Source organism: Ranitomeya imitator, chromosome 7 (assembly GCF_032444005.1).
Source record: "Ranitomeya imitator isolate aRanImi1 chromosome 7, aRanImi1.pri, whole genome shotgun sequence".
NCBI lineage: Eukaryota > Metazoa > Chordata > Amphibia > Anura > Dendrobatidae > Ranitomeya > Ranitomeya imitator.
Genome location: NC_091288.1, coordinates 133,902,788 through 133,917,963, shown reverse-complemented (window position 1 = coordinate 133,917,963; position 15,176 = coordinate 133,902,788). Strand labels below are relative to the sequence as shown.

At 45.9% G+C, this 15,176-nt stretch overlaps 1 protein-coding gene across 1 annotated transcript in view; it reads left to right on the top strand.

Annotated features, from left to right (window-relative positions):
• Nucleotides 1-15,176, top strand: part of PGAP1 (post-GPI attachment to proteins inositol deacylase 1) — a 1,319,879-nt gene that overhangs the window by 484,461 nt on the left and 820,242 nt on the right. The window contains exon 11 of the mRNA XM_069733825.1: nt 5,279-5,328. Coding sequence (XP_069589926.1) covers nt 5,279-5,328 — 50 coding nt within the window. The remainder of the gene's footprint in view (nt 1-5,278; nt 5,329-15,176) is intronic.

Genomic DNA, 15,176 nt, shown 5'->3' with positions numbered 1-15,176 from the left:
GGTTAGTGTTGGATGTAGAATTGAGGGGTTACCACTGTTTAGGCACATCAGGGGTCTCCAAACGCAACATGGCGCCACCATTGATTCCAGCCAATCTCGTATTCAAAAAGTCAAATGGTGCTCCCTCACTTCCGAGCCCTGACGTGTGCCCAAACAGTGGTTTACCCCCACATATGGGGTACCAGCATACTTAGGATAAACTGCGCAACAATTACTGGGGTCCAATTTCTCCTGTTACCCTTGTGAAAATAAAAAAATGCTTGCTAAAACAAAATTTTTGAGGAAAGAAAAATGATTTTTTATTTTCACTGCTCTGCGTTGTAAACGTCTGTGAAGCACTTGGGGGTTCAAAGTGCTCACCACATATCTAGATAAGTTCCTTGGGGGGTCTAGTTTCTAAAATGGGGTCACTTGTGGGGGGTTTCTACTGTTTAGGCACACCAGGGGCTCTGCAAACGCAATGTGACGCCCGCAGACCATTCCATCAAAGTCTGCATTTCAAAAGTCACTACTTCACTTCTGAGCCCCGACGTGTGCCCAAACAGTGATTTACCCCCACACATGGGGTATCAGCGTACTCAGGAGAAACTGGACAACAACTTTTGGGGTCAAATTTCTCCTGTTACCCTTGGGAAAATAAAAAATTGCAGGCTAAAAGATCATTTTTGAGAAAATATTTTTTTATTTTTTATTTTTACTGCTCTGCGTTGTAAACGTCTGTGAAGCACTTGGGGGTTCAAAGTCCTCACCACACATCTAGATTAGTTCCTTTGGGGGTCTAGTTTCCAAAATGGGGTCACTTCTGGGGGATCTCCAATCTTTAGGCACACAGGGGCTCTCCAAACGTGACATGGTGTCCGCTAATGATTGGAGCTAATTTTCCATTTAAACAGCCAAATGGCGTGCCATCCCTTCCGAGCCCTGCCGTGCGCCAAACAGTGGTTTACCCCCACATATGGGGTATCAGCCTACTCAGGACAAACTGGACAACAATATTTGGGGTCCAATTTCTCCTATTATCCTTGGCAAAATAGGAAATTCCAGGCTAAAAAATCATTTTTGAGGAAAGAAAAATTATTTTTTATTTTCATGGCTCTGCGTTATAAACTTCTGTGAAGCACCTGGGGGTTTAAAGTGCTCAATATGCATTTAGATAAGTTCCTTGGGGGGTCTAGTTTCCAAAATGGGGTCACTTGTGGGGGAGCTCCAATGTTTAGGCACACAGGGGCTCTCCAAACGCGACATGGTGTCCGCTAACAATTGGAGCTAATTTTCCATTCAAAAAGTCAAATGGCGCGCCTTCCCTTCCGAGCCCTGCCGAGTGCCCAAACAGTGGTTTACCCCCACATATGAGGTATCGGCGTACTCGGGAGAAATTGCCCAACAAATTTTATGATCCATTTTATCCTACTGCCCATGTGAAAATGAAAAAATTGAGGCGAAAAGAATTTTTTTGTGAAAAAAAAGTACTTTTTCATTTTTACGTATCAATTTGTGAAGCACCTGGGGGTTCAAAGTGCTCACTATGCATCTAGATAAGTTCCTTGGGGCGTCTTGTTTCCAAAATGGGGTCACTTGTTGGGGAGCTCCAATTTTTAGGCACACGGGGGCTCTCCAAACGTGACATGGTGTCCGCTAAAGAGTGGAGCCAATTTTTGATTCAAAAAGTCAAATGGCGCTCCTTCCCTTCCAAGCCCTGCCGTGTGCCCAAACAGTGGTTTACCCCCACATATGCGGTATCAGCGTACTCAGGACAAATTGGACAACAACTTTCGTGGTTCAGTTTCTCCTTTTACCATTGGGAAAATAAAAAAATTGTTGCTAAAAGATAATTTTTGTGACTAAAAAGTTAAATGTTCATTTTTTCCTTCCATGTTGCTTCTGCTGCTGTGAAGCACCTGAAGGGTTAATAAACTTCTTGAGTGTGGTTTTGAGTACCTTGAGGGGTGCAGTTTTTAGAATGGTGTCACTTTTGGGTATTTTCAGCCATATAGACCCCTCAAACTGACTTCAAATGTGAGGTGGTCCCTAAAAAAAATGGTTTTGTAAATTTCGTTGTAAAAATGACAAATCGCTGGTCAAATTTTAACCCTTATAACTTCCTAACAAAAAAAAAATTTGTTTCCAAAATTGTGCTGATGTAAAGTAAACATGTGGGAAATGTTATTTATTAACTATTTTGTGTCACATATCTCTCTGGTTTAACAGAATAAAAATTCAAAATGTGAAAATTGCGAAATTTTCAAAATTTTCGCCAAATTTCCGTTTTTATCACAAATAAACGCAGAATTTATTGACCTAAATTTACCACTAACATGAAGCCCAATATGTCACGAAAAAACAATCTCAGAACCGCTAGGATCCGTTGAAGCGTTCCTGAGTTATTACCTCATAAAGGGACACTGGTCAGAATTGCAAAAAACGGCAAGGTCTTTAAGGTCAAAATAGGCTGGGTCATGAAGGGGTTAAGTAAAACAGGGATAGTTAAATAAGTGTGGTGAGGTGATAGTCCATTCTAATAAAAAATATTACAATTTGAGAATCTTCAGTGGTTGACATCTCCCAATGGTCAACTGAAAAGATTGCAACAAATTGCAAGCCCTCTAGACCAGGGGTCCCCAACTCCAGTCCTCAAGGCCCACCAACATGTCATGTTTTCAGGATTTCCTTAGTCTTGCCCAGGTAATAATTGCATCACCTGTGCAATGCAAAGGAAATCCTGAAAACATGACCTGTTGGCGGGCCTTGAGGACTGGAGTTGGGGACCTCTGCTCTAGACCACTCGGGTCTCACCATCAGGCACAGAACAACACAAAATGAGAAGCACCTAAATGATTGATTAACTTTCTGAATTAATTTTTTGAACACCATGAGCAGTGCTGTCTTTACTATCGTTAATTGTCTGGGGGGTTTTCTGAGTGAAGTTGTCCCTTAAAAAAAAAATTTGTAAATTTTGTAGGAAAATAACAAAAACAAAACATAACAAAAAACATTTTGTTAAATGATGTTGATATAAAGTAGACATGTGGTAAATGTTTGAATTATTTTGTGTGGTATGACTAATTTTTTTTTAGAGCATAATAATTGAGTTAAAAATGATTTTTCTAAATTTCTCAAATTTTTAATATTTTCAAAAAAAACAGGAAACCATAAATTTACTACCATCATGAAGGAAGTGTCACAAAAAAAAAGTTCTCATTATTACTGGGATATATTGAAGCATTCCAGTGTCATTACCACAAAGTAAAACAGCAGAACTGAAAAAAGTTGGCCTTGTCTGGAAGTTAACAGGCTTCGGCAGTAAGGGGTTAAATGGTTATTTCCAATATTAAAAACTTTAAAAGACATTACTTAGTAAAACACTTGGCGATCTCTGGGCGTCCCATGGAGAATGAATGGAGCATTGACACGTGAGGTCACTGGTCCATTTCAACTTGCCATTTCAGAGCCTTGTTCTAAGGATTGATTGAGGTCTCAACAGCCAAACTGTCTCCGGTCTGCAAAAAATCACGTATTCTCTTAATGGGCAATAACTTTTTATGTTGGAAATAACCTTTAAAGTACACTATTTCTTGCTAGAGAGCTGAAAATCAAACCTCGTAAATTCCTAGTTGGTTGGCTTTTATTCATTACTAGATGGTGGTCCGATTCGAACGCATCGGGTATTCTAGAATATGCATGTCCACGTAGTATATTGCACAGCCCACGTAGTATATTGCCCAGCCACGTAGTATATTGCCAAGCTATGTAGTATATTGCCCAGCTACGTAGTATATTGCCCAGTCACGTAGTATATTGCTCAGCCACGTAGTATATTGCCCAGCTACGTAGTATATTGCCCAGTCACGTAGTATATTGCTCAGCCACGTAGTATATTGCCCAGTCACATAGTATACTGCCCAGCGACATAGTATATTGCACAGTGACGTAGTATATTGCCCAGCCACGTAGTATATTGCCCAGTCACGTAGTATATTGCCCAGTCACGTAGTATATTGCCCAGTCATGTAGTATATTGCCCAGTCACGTAGTATATTGCCCAGCGACGTAGTATACAGCACAGAGCCGTAGTATACAGCACAGAGCCACATAGTATACAGCACAGAGCCACGTAGTATATTGCCCAGTCACATAGTATACTGCCCAGCGACATAGTATATTGCACAGTGACGTAGTATATTGCCCAGTCACGTAGTATATTGCCCAGTCACGTAGTATATTGCCCAGTCACGTAGTATATTGCCCAGTCATGTAGTATATTGCCCAGTCACGTAGTATATTGCCCAGCGACGTAGTATACAGCACAGAGCCACGTAGTATACAGCACAGAGCCACGTAGTATATTGCCCAGCCACGTAGTATATTGCCCAGCTACGTAGTATACAGCAGAGCCACGTAGTATACTGCCCAGTCACGTGGAATATAGCACAACCCACGCATTATATAACAGTGGCCACGTAATATATAGCACAGCCCACGGAGTATATAACACTGCCTATGTTGTATACAGCACAGAGCCATGCGGTATGTAACACAGCCCACGTAGTATACAGCAGTGTGGGCACCATAACCCTGTTAAAAAAAATAATAAAAATAAAAAAATAGTTATATACTCACCTCCTGGGATCCAGCAGAGCTCCTGCGATAGGCGCGCGGCTGCCGCCATCTTCCGTTCCCAGGATGCATTGCGGAATTACCCAGATGACTTAGCGGTCTCGCGAGACCGCTAAGTCTTCTGGGTAATTTCGCAATGCATCACCGGGAACGGAAGATGGCGGCCGGCGCGAACGGCTCAGCGGACAACGGAGGGTGAGTATAGCAGGTTTTTTGTTTTTTTATTATTTTTAACATTACATTTTTTTACTATACTATATAAAAGGTTGGGGACACACAGGGTTAATAGCGGCGGTAACGGAAAGCGTTACCCGTGGCATAACGTGGTCTGTTACTGCCGGCATTAAACCTGTGTGAGCGGTGAGTGGAGGGGAGTATGCGGGTGCCGGCCACTGACTGCGGGGAGTAAGGAGCGGGCATTTTCTTCCGGACTGTGCCTGTCGCTGATTGGTCGTGGCTGTTTTGCCGCGACCTATTAGCGATTTGGATTTCCAGGACAGACAGAGGCCGCGACCAATGAATATCCGTGACAGACAGACAGAAAGACAGACAGACGGAAGTGACCCTTAGACAATTATATAGTAGATACCCTAATGGATTTGTGCAAACAACTAAAGACTCTAAAGTAAAGGTTGTTGATATTTTATTGTATTTTTTTTTGCAGTTTACTCACAGTTGGATATTTGGATGCAGCCTTAAAGATTTAACTAAGTGGTATGTATTAATTATGTTCCTGTGCACATTTTTTTATAGAAAAATAAAGAATAGTGTGTTTTAAGTTTCTAGTACAAAGGTGTTCACCCTTAACTACTCTTATCATAATTTTACTTTGTGTTTTTACGCCGGTTTTGGGCAGTGCTACAAAAAATAGCAGAGATGATGAGGAGCCTGGACGGGTATCAGGGTCATAGTTCATATTTGTTGTAGATGCAGGAAGTTGATGGGGAATTTAGAAAATAGATTATGCAATTTAGAGTATTCTGTAATTAAGTTATATTCTCCAGAAGAAGATGTTGGAGTATATGCGACAGTTTATTCAGATATTATAAGGAATGGTTCAACTGCACTACAAAGATAGGACTGCAGTGAATCAAGTGTTAGGGGCGAGTTCTGTGTATTATTTTTGTGTGTATTAGTCAAGTTATCCAAACCTCTAGGGTGCATTTAAGCAGTGGGTTATTAAAGGGAACTTGTCACCCCCCAGGGTGTATGTAAGTAAAAGAGCCACCTTCAGGAGCTTAAAGGCTGCATTCTGTGAAGGTTGCTCTTATGTTTAGTATCCCTAGTAACACTGAAATATTGACTTTTATAAATTGCGCCCCAAACCTGTACTGCGTCCCAGAAGTATGGTGTCTCCCCCTGTTTTAGTCGCCTCCCAGCTGTCAGTCATCCCCCTCTTGCATCTGTGCGCCGCCTCCTGTGTTGCTGTTACATGCTTTGCACCTGCCCCATCTCCCTCCTCCTCTTTCTTCCCTCGACAGTGTCTGATGAGCTGACCTGCCAGTGAACTGCGTGTGGGGAGCTTGGCTCATCACATGCTGCTGCAGGAGGAAAGAGAGGAGGAGGAAGATGGGGCAGGCTCAGGGAATTTAAGAGCAACACAGGAGACAACTCACAGACGCAAGAGGGGGACGGCTGGGAGGCAGCTGAAACGGGGGGGGGGAGACACCATACCTCTGGCACGCAATACAGGTATTGGGCGCAATTTATAAAAGTGAATATTTCAGTCTTAGTAGGGATCAGAAACATAACAGCCACCTTTACAGAATGCAGCCTTAGTGCTGGTGAAGGTGGCTCTTCTACTTTAAAATGCCCTGGGGGGGGGGGTGACAAGAATAATAATAATAATAATAATAAGAAGTTAACTACGATTGGATTACAATATAGTGCTTTGTGCCAAAGCACTATAATAATAACTAGATGGGTATTTCCTGAAGGAAATACAGATAGTGCTTTGGAATGGTGCCCGGGCTGCCACTGCAAGACTTTCACACTTGGGTGCCCATCAGGTGGTCCCATTTGGTAGGCGGAGTCGCTCTGGATCTGATTTGGTGGGTTGGGTCAATCTGGGTCTGATTTTGTGGGCGGGGTAAATCTAGGTCCGATTCGGTGGGCGCGGTCACTCTGGGTCCGATTCGGTAGACGGGGTCACTCTGGGTCCGATTCGGTGGGCGGGGTCACTCTGGGTCCGATTCGGTGGGTGGGGTCACTGGGTCTGATTCGGTGGGCAGGGTCACTGTGGGTCCGATTTGGTGGGCGGGGTCACTCTGGGTCCGATTTGGTGGGCGGGGTCACTCTGGGTCCGATTTGGTGGGCGGGGTCACTCTGGGTCCGATTTGGTGGGCGAGGTCACTCTGGGTCCGATTTGGTGGGCGGGGTCACTCTGGGTCCGATTCGGTGGGTGGGGTCACTGGGTCTGATTCGGTGGGCAGGGTCACTGTGGGTCCGATTTGGTGGGCGGGGTCACTCTGGGTCCGATTTGGTGGGCGGGGTCACTCTGGGTCCGATTTGGTGGGCGGGGTCACTCTGGGTCCGATTTGGTGGGCGAGGTCACTCTGGGTCCGATTTGGTGGGCGGAGCCACTCTGGATTTGATTTGGTGGGCGGGGCACCTCAGGGACCTATTTGGTGGGCGGGGTCACTCAGGGTCCGATTTGGTGGGCGGGGTCACCCTTGTGGGTCACCCCGAGGCCACTTTCAACTTAAAACTGCCCGGTGTCCCTTAGAGGCCTTAAAACTGCCTGGGGTCCCTTAGAGGTCTTAAAACTGCCCGGGGTCCCTTAGAGGCCTTAAAACTGCCCGGGGTCCCTTAGAGGCCTTAAAACTGCCCGGGGTCCCTTAGAGGCCTTGAAACTGCCCGAGGTCCCTTAGAGGCCTTGAAACTGCCCGAGGTCCCTTAGAGGCCTTAAAACCGCCCGAGGTCCCTTAGAGCAGAGGTCCCCAACTCCAGTCCTCAAGGCCCACCAACAGGTCATGTTTTCAGGATTTCCTTTGCATTGCACAGGTGATGCAATTATTACCTGGGCAAGACTAAGGAAATCCTGAAAACATGACCTGTTGGTGGGCCTTGAGGACTGAAGTTGGGGACCTCTGCCTTGGAGGCCTTAAAACTGCCCAGGGTCCTTTACATAGTTACATAGTTATTAACCCCTTCCCGACCTTTGACGCATACGCTGCGTCATGAAAGTCGGTGCCATTCCGACCCATGACGCAGCATATGCAAGCATGGAAAGATCGCGTCCCTGCAGATCGGGTGAAAGGGTTAACTCCCATTTCACCCGATCTGCAGGGACAGGGGGAGTGGTAGTTTAGCCCAGGGGGGGTGGCTTCACCCCCTCGTGGCTACGATCGCTCTGATTGGCTGTTGAAAGTGAAACTGCCAATCAGAGCGATTTGTAATATTTCACCTAAAAAAATGGTGAAATATTACAATCCAGCCATGGCCAATGCTGCAATATCATCGGCCATGACTGGACACACTAATGTGCACCCACTCCACTCCTCCGATCGCCCCCCCAGCCCCCCGATCTGCGGTCTGCTCCCCTCGGTCCTGTGCTCCGCTCCCCCATCCTCCTGCCCGCTCCCCCCATGCTCCAATCACACCCCCCGTGCTCCAATCAAACCCCCCCGCACAGCGATCCCCCCACCCCGCACAGCGATTCCCCCCCCCCCCGCACAGCGATCCACCCGCCCGCACAGCGATCCCCCACTCCGTGCTCCAATCCACCCCCCCGTGTTCCGGTCCACCCCCCCAGTGCTCCGACGCCCCCCCCTTGGCCTGATCTCCCCCCCTTATACTTACCTGGCCTCCCGGGGACCGTCCGTCTTCTTTCCTGGGCGCCGCCATCTTCCAAAATGGCGGGCGCATGTGCAGTGCGCCCGCCGAATCTGCCTAATTTTGATCACTGAGATAGGTTATATCTCAGTGATCAAAAAAAAAAAAAAAAGTAAATGACCCCCCCCCCCCCTTTGTCACCCCCATAGGTAGGGACAATAAAAAAAATATATATATTTTTTTTTTCCACTAAGGTTGGGGTAAGAACTAGGGTTAGGGTTAGGGGTAGGGTTAGGGTTTCGGTATGTGCTCACGTATTCTGGTCCTCTGCGGATTTTTCCGCTGCGGATTTGATAAATCCGCAGTGCTAAACCGCTGTGGATTTATGGCGGATTTACCGCGTTTTTTCTACGCATTTCAATGCGGTTTTACAACAGCGATTTTCTATTTGAGCAGTTGTAAAACCGATGCGGAATCCGCAGAAAGAAATGACATGCTGCGGAATGTAAACCGCTGCGTTTCCGTGCAGTTTTTCCGCAGCATGTGTACAGCGATTTTTGTTTCCCATAGGTTTGCATTGAACTGTAAACTCATGGGAAACTGCTGCGGATCCGCAGCGTTTTCCGCAGCGTGTGCACATACCTTTAGAATTAGGCTATGTGCACACGGTGCGGATTGGCCGCTGCGGATCCGCAGCAGTGTTCCATCAGGTTTACAGTACCATGTAAACATATGGAAAGCCAAATCCGCTGTGCCCATGGTGCGGAAAATACCGCGCGGGAACGCTGCGTTGTATTTTCCGCAGCATGTCAATTCTTTGTGCGGATTCCGCAGCGTTTTACACCTGTTCCTCAATAGGAATCCGCAGGCGAAATCCGGACAAAAAACACTGGAAATCCACGGTAAATCCGCAGGTAAAACGCAGTGCCTTTTACCCGCGGATTTTTCAAAAATGGTGCTGAAAAATCTCATACGAATCCGCAACGTTGGCACATAGCCTTAGGGCTAGGGTTGGGTTGTGGTTAGGGTTAGGGGTGTGTTGGGGTTAGGGTTATGATTAGGGTTACGGCTACAGTTGGGATTAGGGTTAGGGGTGTGTTGGGGTTAGTTTTGGAGGTAGAATTGAGGGGTTTCCACTGTTTAGGCACATCAGGGGGTCTCCAAACGCAACATGGCGCCACCATTAATTCCAGCCAATCTTCTATTCAAAAAGTCAAATGGTGCTCCCTCACTTCCGAGCCCCGACGTGCACCCAAACAGTGGTTTACCCCCACATATGGGGTACCAGCATACTCAGGATAAACTGCGCAACAATTACTGGGGTCCAATTTCTCCTGTTACCCTTGTGAAAATAAAGAAATGCTTGCTAAAACATCATTTTTGAGGAAAGAAAAATGATTTTTTATTTTCACGGCTCTGCGTTGTAAACGTCTGTGAAGCACTTGGGGGTTCAAAGTGCTCACCACATATCTAGATAAGTTCCTTGGGGGGTCTAGTTTCTAAAATGGGGTCACTTGTGGGGGGTTTCTACTGTTTAGGCACACCAGGGGCTCTGCAAACGCAATGTGACGCCCGCAGACCATTCCATCAAAGTCTGCATTTCAAAAGTCACTACTACCCTTCTGAGCCCCGACGTGTGCCCAAACAGTGGTTTACCCCCACACATGGGGTATCAGCGTACTCAGGAGAAACTGGACAACAACTTTTGGGGTCCAATTTCTCCTGTAACCCTTGGGAAAATAAAAAATTCTGGGCTAAATAATTATTTTTGAGGAAAGAAAACGTATTTATTATTTTCACGGCTCTGCATTATAAACTTCTATGAAGCACTTGGGGGTTCAAAGTGCTCACCACACATCTAGATAAGATCCTTTCGGGGTCTAGTTTCCAAAATGGGGTCACTTGTGTGGGGTTTCTACTGTTAAGCCACATCAGGGGCTCTGCAAACGCAACGTGACGCCCACAGAGCATTCCATCAAAGTCTGCATTTCAAAATGTCACTACTTCACTTCCGAGCCCCGGCATGTGCCCAAACAGTGGTTTACCCCCACATATGGGGTATCAGCGTACTCAGGAGAAACTGGACAACAACTTTTGGGGTCAAATTTCTCCTGTTACCCTTTGTAAAATAAAAAATTGCAGGCTAAAAGATAATTTTTGAGAAAATAATTTTTTTTTTTTTATTTTCATGGCTCTGCGTTATAAACTTCTGTGAAGCACCTGGGGGTTTAAAGTGCTCAATATGCATCTAGATAAGTTCCTTGGGGGGTCTAGTTTCCAAAATGGGGTCACTTGTGGGGGAGCTCCAATGCATAGGCACACAGGGGCTCTCCAAACGCGACATGGTGTCCGCTAACAATTGGAGCTAATTTTCCATTCAAAAAGTCAAATGGCGCGCCTTCCCTTCCGAGCCCTGCCGTGTGCCCAAACAGTGGTTTACCCCCACATATGAGGTATCGGCGTACTCGGGAGAAATTGCCCAACAAATTTTATGATCCATTTTATCCTACTGCCCATGTGAAAATGAAAAAATTGAGGCGAAAAGAATTTTTTTGTGAAAAAAAAGTACTTATTCATTTTTACAGATCAATTTGTGAAGCACCTGAGGGTTTAAAGTGCTCAATATGCATCTAGATAAGTTCCTTGGGGGGTCTAGTTTCCAAAATGGGGTCACTTGTGGGGGAGCTCCAATGCATAGGCACACAGGGGCTCTCCAAACGCGACATGGTGTCCGCTAACAATTGGAGCTAATTTTCCATTTAAAAAGTCAAATGGCGCGCCTTCCCTTCCGAGCCCTGCCGTGTGCCCAAACAGTGGTTTACCCCCACATATGAGGTATCGGCGTACTCAGGAGAAATTGCCCAACACATTTTAGGATCCATTTTATCCTGTTGCCCATGTGAAAATGAAAAAATTGAGACTAAAATAATTTTTTTGTGAAAAAAAAGTACTTTTTCATTTTTACGGATCAATTTGTGAAGCACCTGGGGGTTCAAAGTGCTCACTATGCATCTAGATAAGTTCCTTGGGGCGTCTAGTTTCCAAAATGGGGTCACTTGTGGGGGAGCTCCAATTTTTAGGCACACGGGGGCTCTCCAAACGTGACATGGTGTCCGCTAAAGAGTGGAGCCAATTTTTGATTCAAAAAGTCAAATGGCGCTCCTTCCCTTCCAAGCCCTGCCGTGCGCCCAAACAGTGGTTTACCCCCACATATGAGGTATCAGCGTACTCAGGACAAATTGCACAACAACTTTCGTGGTTCAGTTTCTCCTTTTACCATTGGGAAAATAAAAAAATTGTTGCTAAAAGATAATTTTTGTGACTAAAAAGTTAAATGTTCATTTTTTCCTTCCATGTTGCTTCTGCTGCTGTGAAGCACCTGAAGGGTTAATAAACTTCTTGAATGTGGTTTTGAGTACCTTGAGGGGTGCAGTTTTTAGAATGGTGTCACTTTTGGGTATTTTCAGCCATATAGACCCCTCAAACTGACTTCAAATGTGAGGTGGTCCCTAAAAAAAATGGTTTTGTAAATTTCGTTGTAAAAATGACAAATCGCTGGTCAAATTTTAACCCTTATAACTTCCTAACAAAAAAAAATTTTGTTTCCAAAATTGTGCTGATGTAAAGTAAACATGTGGGAAATGTTATTTATTAACTATTTTGTGTCACATATCTCTCTGGTTTAACAGAATAAAAATTCAAAATGTGAAAATTGCGAAATTTTCAAAATTTTCGCCAAATTTCCGTTTTTATCACAAATAAACGCAGAATTTATTGACCTAAATTTACCACTAACATGAAGCCCAATATGTCACGAAAGAACAATCTCAGAACCGCTAGGATCCGTTGAAGCGTTCCTGAGTTATTACCTCATAAAGGGACACTGGTCAGAATTGCAAAAAACGGCAAGGTCTTTAAGGTCAAAATAGGCTGGGTCATGAAGGGGTTAAGGTTGAAGGAAGACTATAAGTCCATTTAGTTCAACCCATAGCCTAACCTAACATGCCCTAACATGTTGATCCAGAGGAAGGCAAAAAAAAAACCCATGTGGCAAAGAGTAAGCTCCACATTGGGGAAAAAAATTCCTTCCCGACTCCACATACGGCAATCAGACTAGTTCCCTGGATCAACGCCCTATGAAGGAATCTAGTGTATATACCCTGTAACATTATACTTTTCCAGAAAGGTATCCAGTCCCCTCTTAAATTTAAGTAATGAATCACTCATTACAACATCATACGGCAGAGAGTTCCATAGTCTCACTGCTCTTACAGTAAAGAATCCGCGTCTGTTATTATGCTTAAACCTTTTTTCCTCCAAACGCAGAGGATGCCCCCTTGTCACTGTTTCAGATCTATGATTGAAAAGATCATCAGAAAGGTCTTTGTACATGTATATTTATACATTAAAATAAGATCACCCCCTAGTCTTCGTTTTTCCAAACTAAATTGCCCCAAGTGTAATAACCTATCTTGGTATTGCAGACCCCCCAGTCCTCTAATAACCTTGGTCGCTATTCTCTGCACCCGCTCTAGTTCAGCTATGTCTTTCTTATACACCGGAGACCAGAACTGTGCACAGTATTCTAAGTGTGGTCTAACTAGTGACTTGTATAGAGGTAAAATTATGTTCTCCTCATTATTATTATTATTATTATTATTATACATTTTTATAGCGCCATTTATTCCATGGCGCTTTACATGTGAATACGGGGCAAATATAGACAAATACATTAAACATGAGCAGATAACAAGGCACACGAGTACATAAGGAGGGAGGACCCTGCCCGCGAGGGCTCACAGTCTGCAGGGGGTGGGTGAGGATACACTAGGAGAGGGAAGAGCTGGCTGTACGGCTGTTCAGTAGGTTGAGGATCACTGCAGGCTGTAGGCTTGTCGGAAGAGATGAGTCTTCAGGTTCTTTTTGAAGGTTTCTATGGTAGGCGCAAGTCTGATGTGTTGGGGTAGAGAGTTCCAGAGTATGGGGGAAGCACGGGAGAAGTCTTGGATGCGGTTACGGGAAGAAGAGATGAGAGGGGAGTAGAGAAGGAGGTCTTGGGAGGATCGGAGGTCGCGTGTAGGTAGGTACCGGGAGACCATGTCACAGATGTATGGAGGAGACAGGTTGTGGATGGCTTTGTATGTCAGTGTGAGGGTTTTGAACTGGAGTCTCTGGGCGATAGGAAGCCAGTGAAGGGCTTGACACAGGGGAGAGGCTGGGGAATAGCCGGGGGACAGGTGGATTAGTCGGGCAGCAGAGTGTAGGATGGATTGGAGTGGTGCCAGAGTGCTAGAGGGGAGTCCAGAGAGTAGGAGGTTGCAGTAGTCGAGGCGGGAGATGATAAGGGCATGCACTAGCGTTTTTGCAGTGTTGCGGTCAAGGAAAGCACGGATCCGGGAAATATTTTTGAGTTTGAGACGACAGGAGGAGGCAAGGGCTTGGATATGTGGCTTGAAAGAGAGGGCAGAGTCGAGGATCACCCCGAGGCACCGGGCGTGTGGGACTGGGGATAGTGAGCAGCCATTGACATTGATGGATAGGTCTGGTGGAGGGGTAGAGTGAGATGGGGGAAAGATGATGAATTCTGTTTTGTCCATGTTCAGTTGTAGAAAGCGAGCAGAAAAGAAGGCTGAAATGGCAGACAGACAGTGCGGGATTTTGGTAAGCAAGGAGGAGAGGTCAGGTCCGGAGAGGTAGATCTGCGTGTCGTCAGCGTAGAGATGGTACTGCATACCGTGGGATTCTATGAGCTGTCCCAGGCCGAAAGTGTAGATGGAGAAGAGTAGGGGTCCTAGAACAGAGCCTTGAGGAACACCGACTGACAAGGGGCGAAGTGAGGAGGTGGTGTGGGGGAGGGAGACACTGAATGTTCGGTCTGTCAGATATGACGAGATCCAGGAAAGGGCCAAGTCTGTGATGCCAAGGGATGAGAGGATTTGTAGCAAAAGGGAGTGGTCTACAGTGTCAAAGGCAGAAGACAAGTCCAGGAGAAGGAGGACAGAGTAGTGTCGCTTGCTCCTGGCAGTTAGTAGGTCATTGGTGACTTTAGTTAGGGCAGTTTCAGTTGAGTGATGGGAACGGAAGCCTGATTGTAACCGATCAAAGAGGGAGCAGGAGGAGAAGTGGGAGGACAGTTCAAGATGGACGTGTTGCTCCAGCAATTTGGAGGCATAAGGGAGAAGAGACATTGGGCGATAGCTAGACACAGAGGATGGGTCGAGGGAGGGCTTTTTGAGGATGGGTGTGATCTTGGCATGCTTGAAGGATGAGGGAAAGACACCTGTTGTGAGTGAGAGGTTGAAGAGGTGCGTTAGGGTTGGGATGAAGACCGTGGAAAGGTTAGGGATGAGGTGGGATGGGAGCGGGTCAAGCGTGCAGGTGGTGAGGTGTGATCTTGACAGGAGGGTGGAGAGCTGATCTTCTGTCATGGTGGAGAAGCTGGTTTTGGAGGAGCAGGGTTGAGCAGCTAAGAGGGGCAGTGGGCGCTGTGGGCCAAAGCTTTCTCTGATCGTATCGATCTTCTGTTTAAAGAAAGAGGCGAAGTCATCAGCAGAAATGAGGGGGGAGGGAGGAGGTGCGGGGGGACGGAGTAGAGAATTGAAAGTGTTGAAAAGCTGTTTAGGGTTGTGGGACAGGGAGGATATGAGGGATGAGAAGTAAGTTTGTTTTGCGGCAGTGAGCGCAGACTTGAAGCTGGCGAGGGACTGCTTGTATGCAGTGAAGTGGTCGGCAGAGTGGGATCGCTTCCATCTCCGCTCAGCAATCCTGGAAGCCCGTCTCAATTCTTT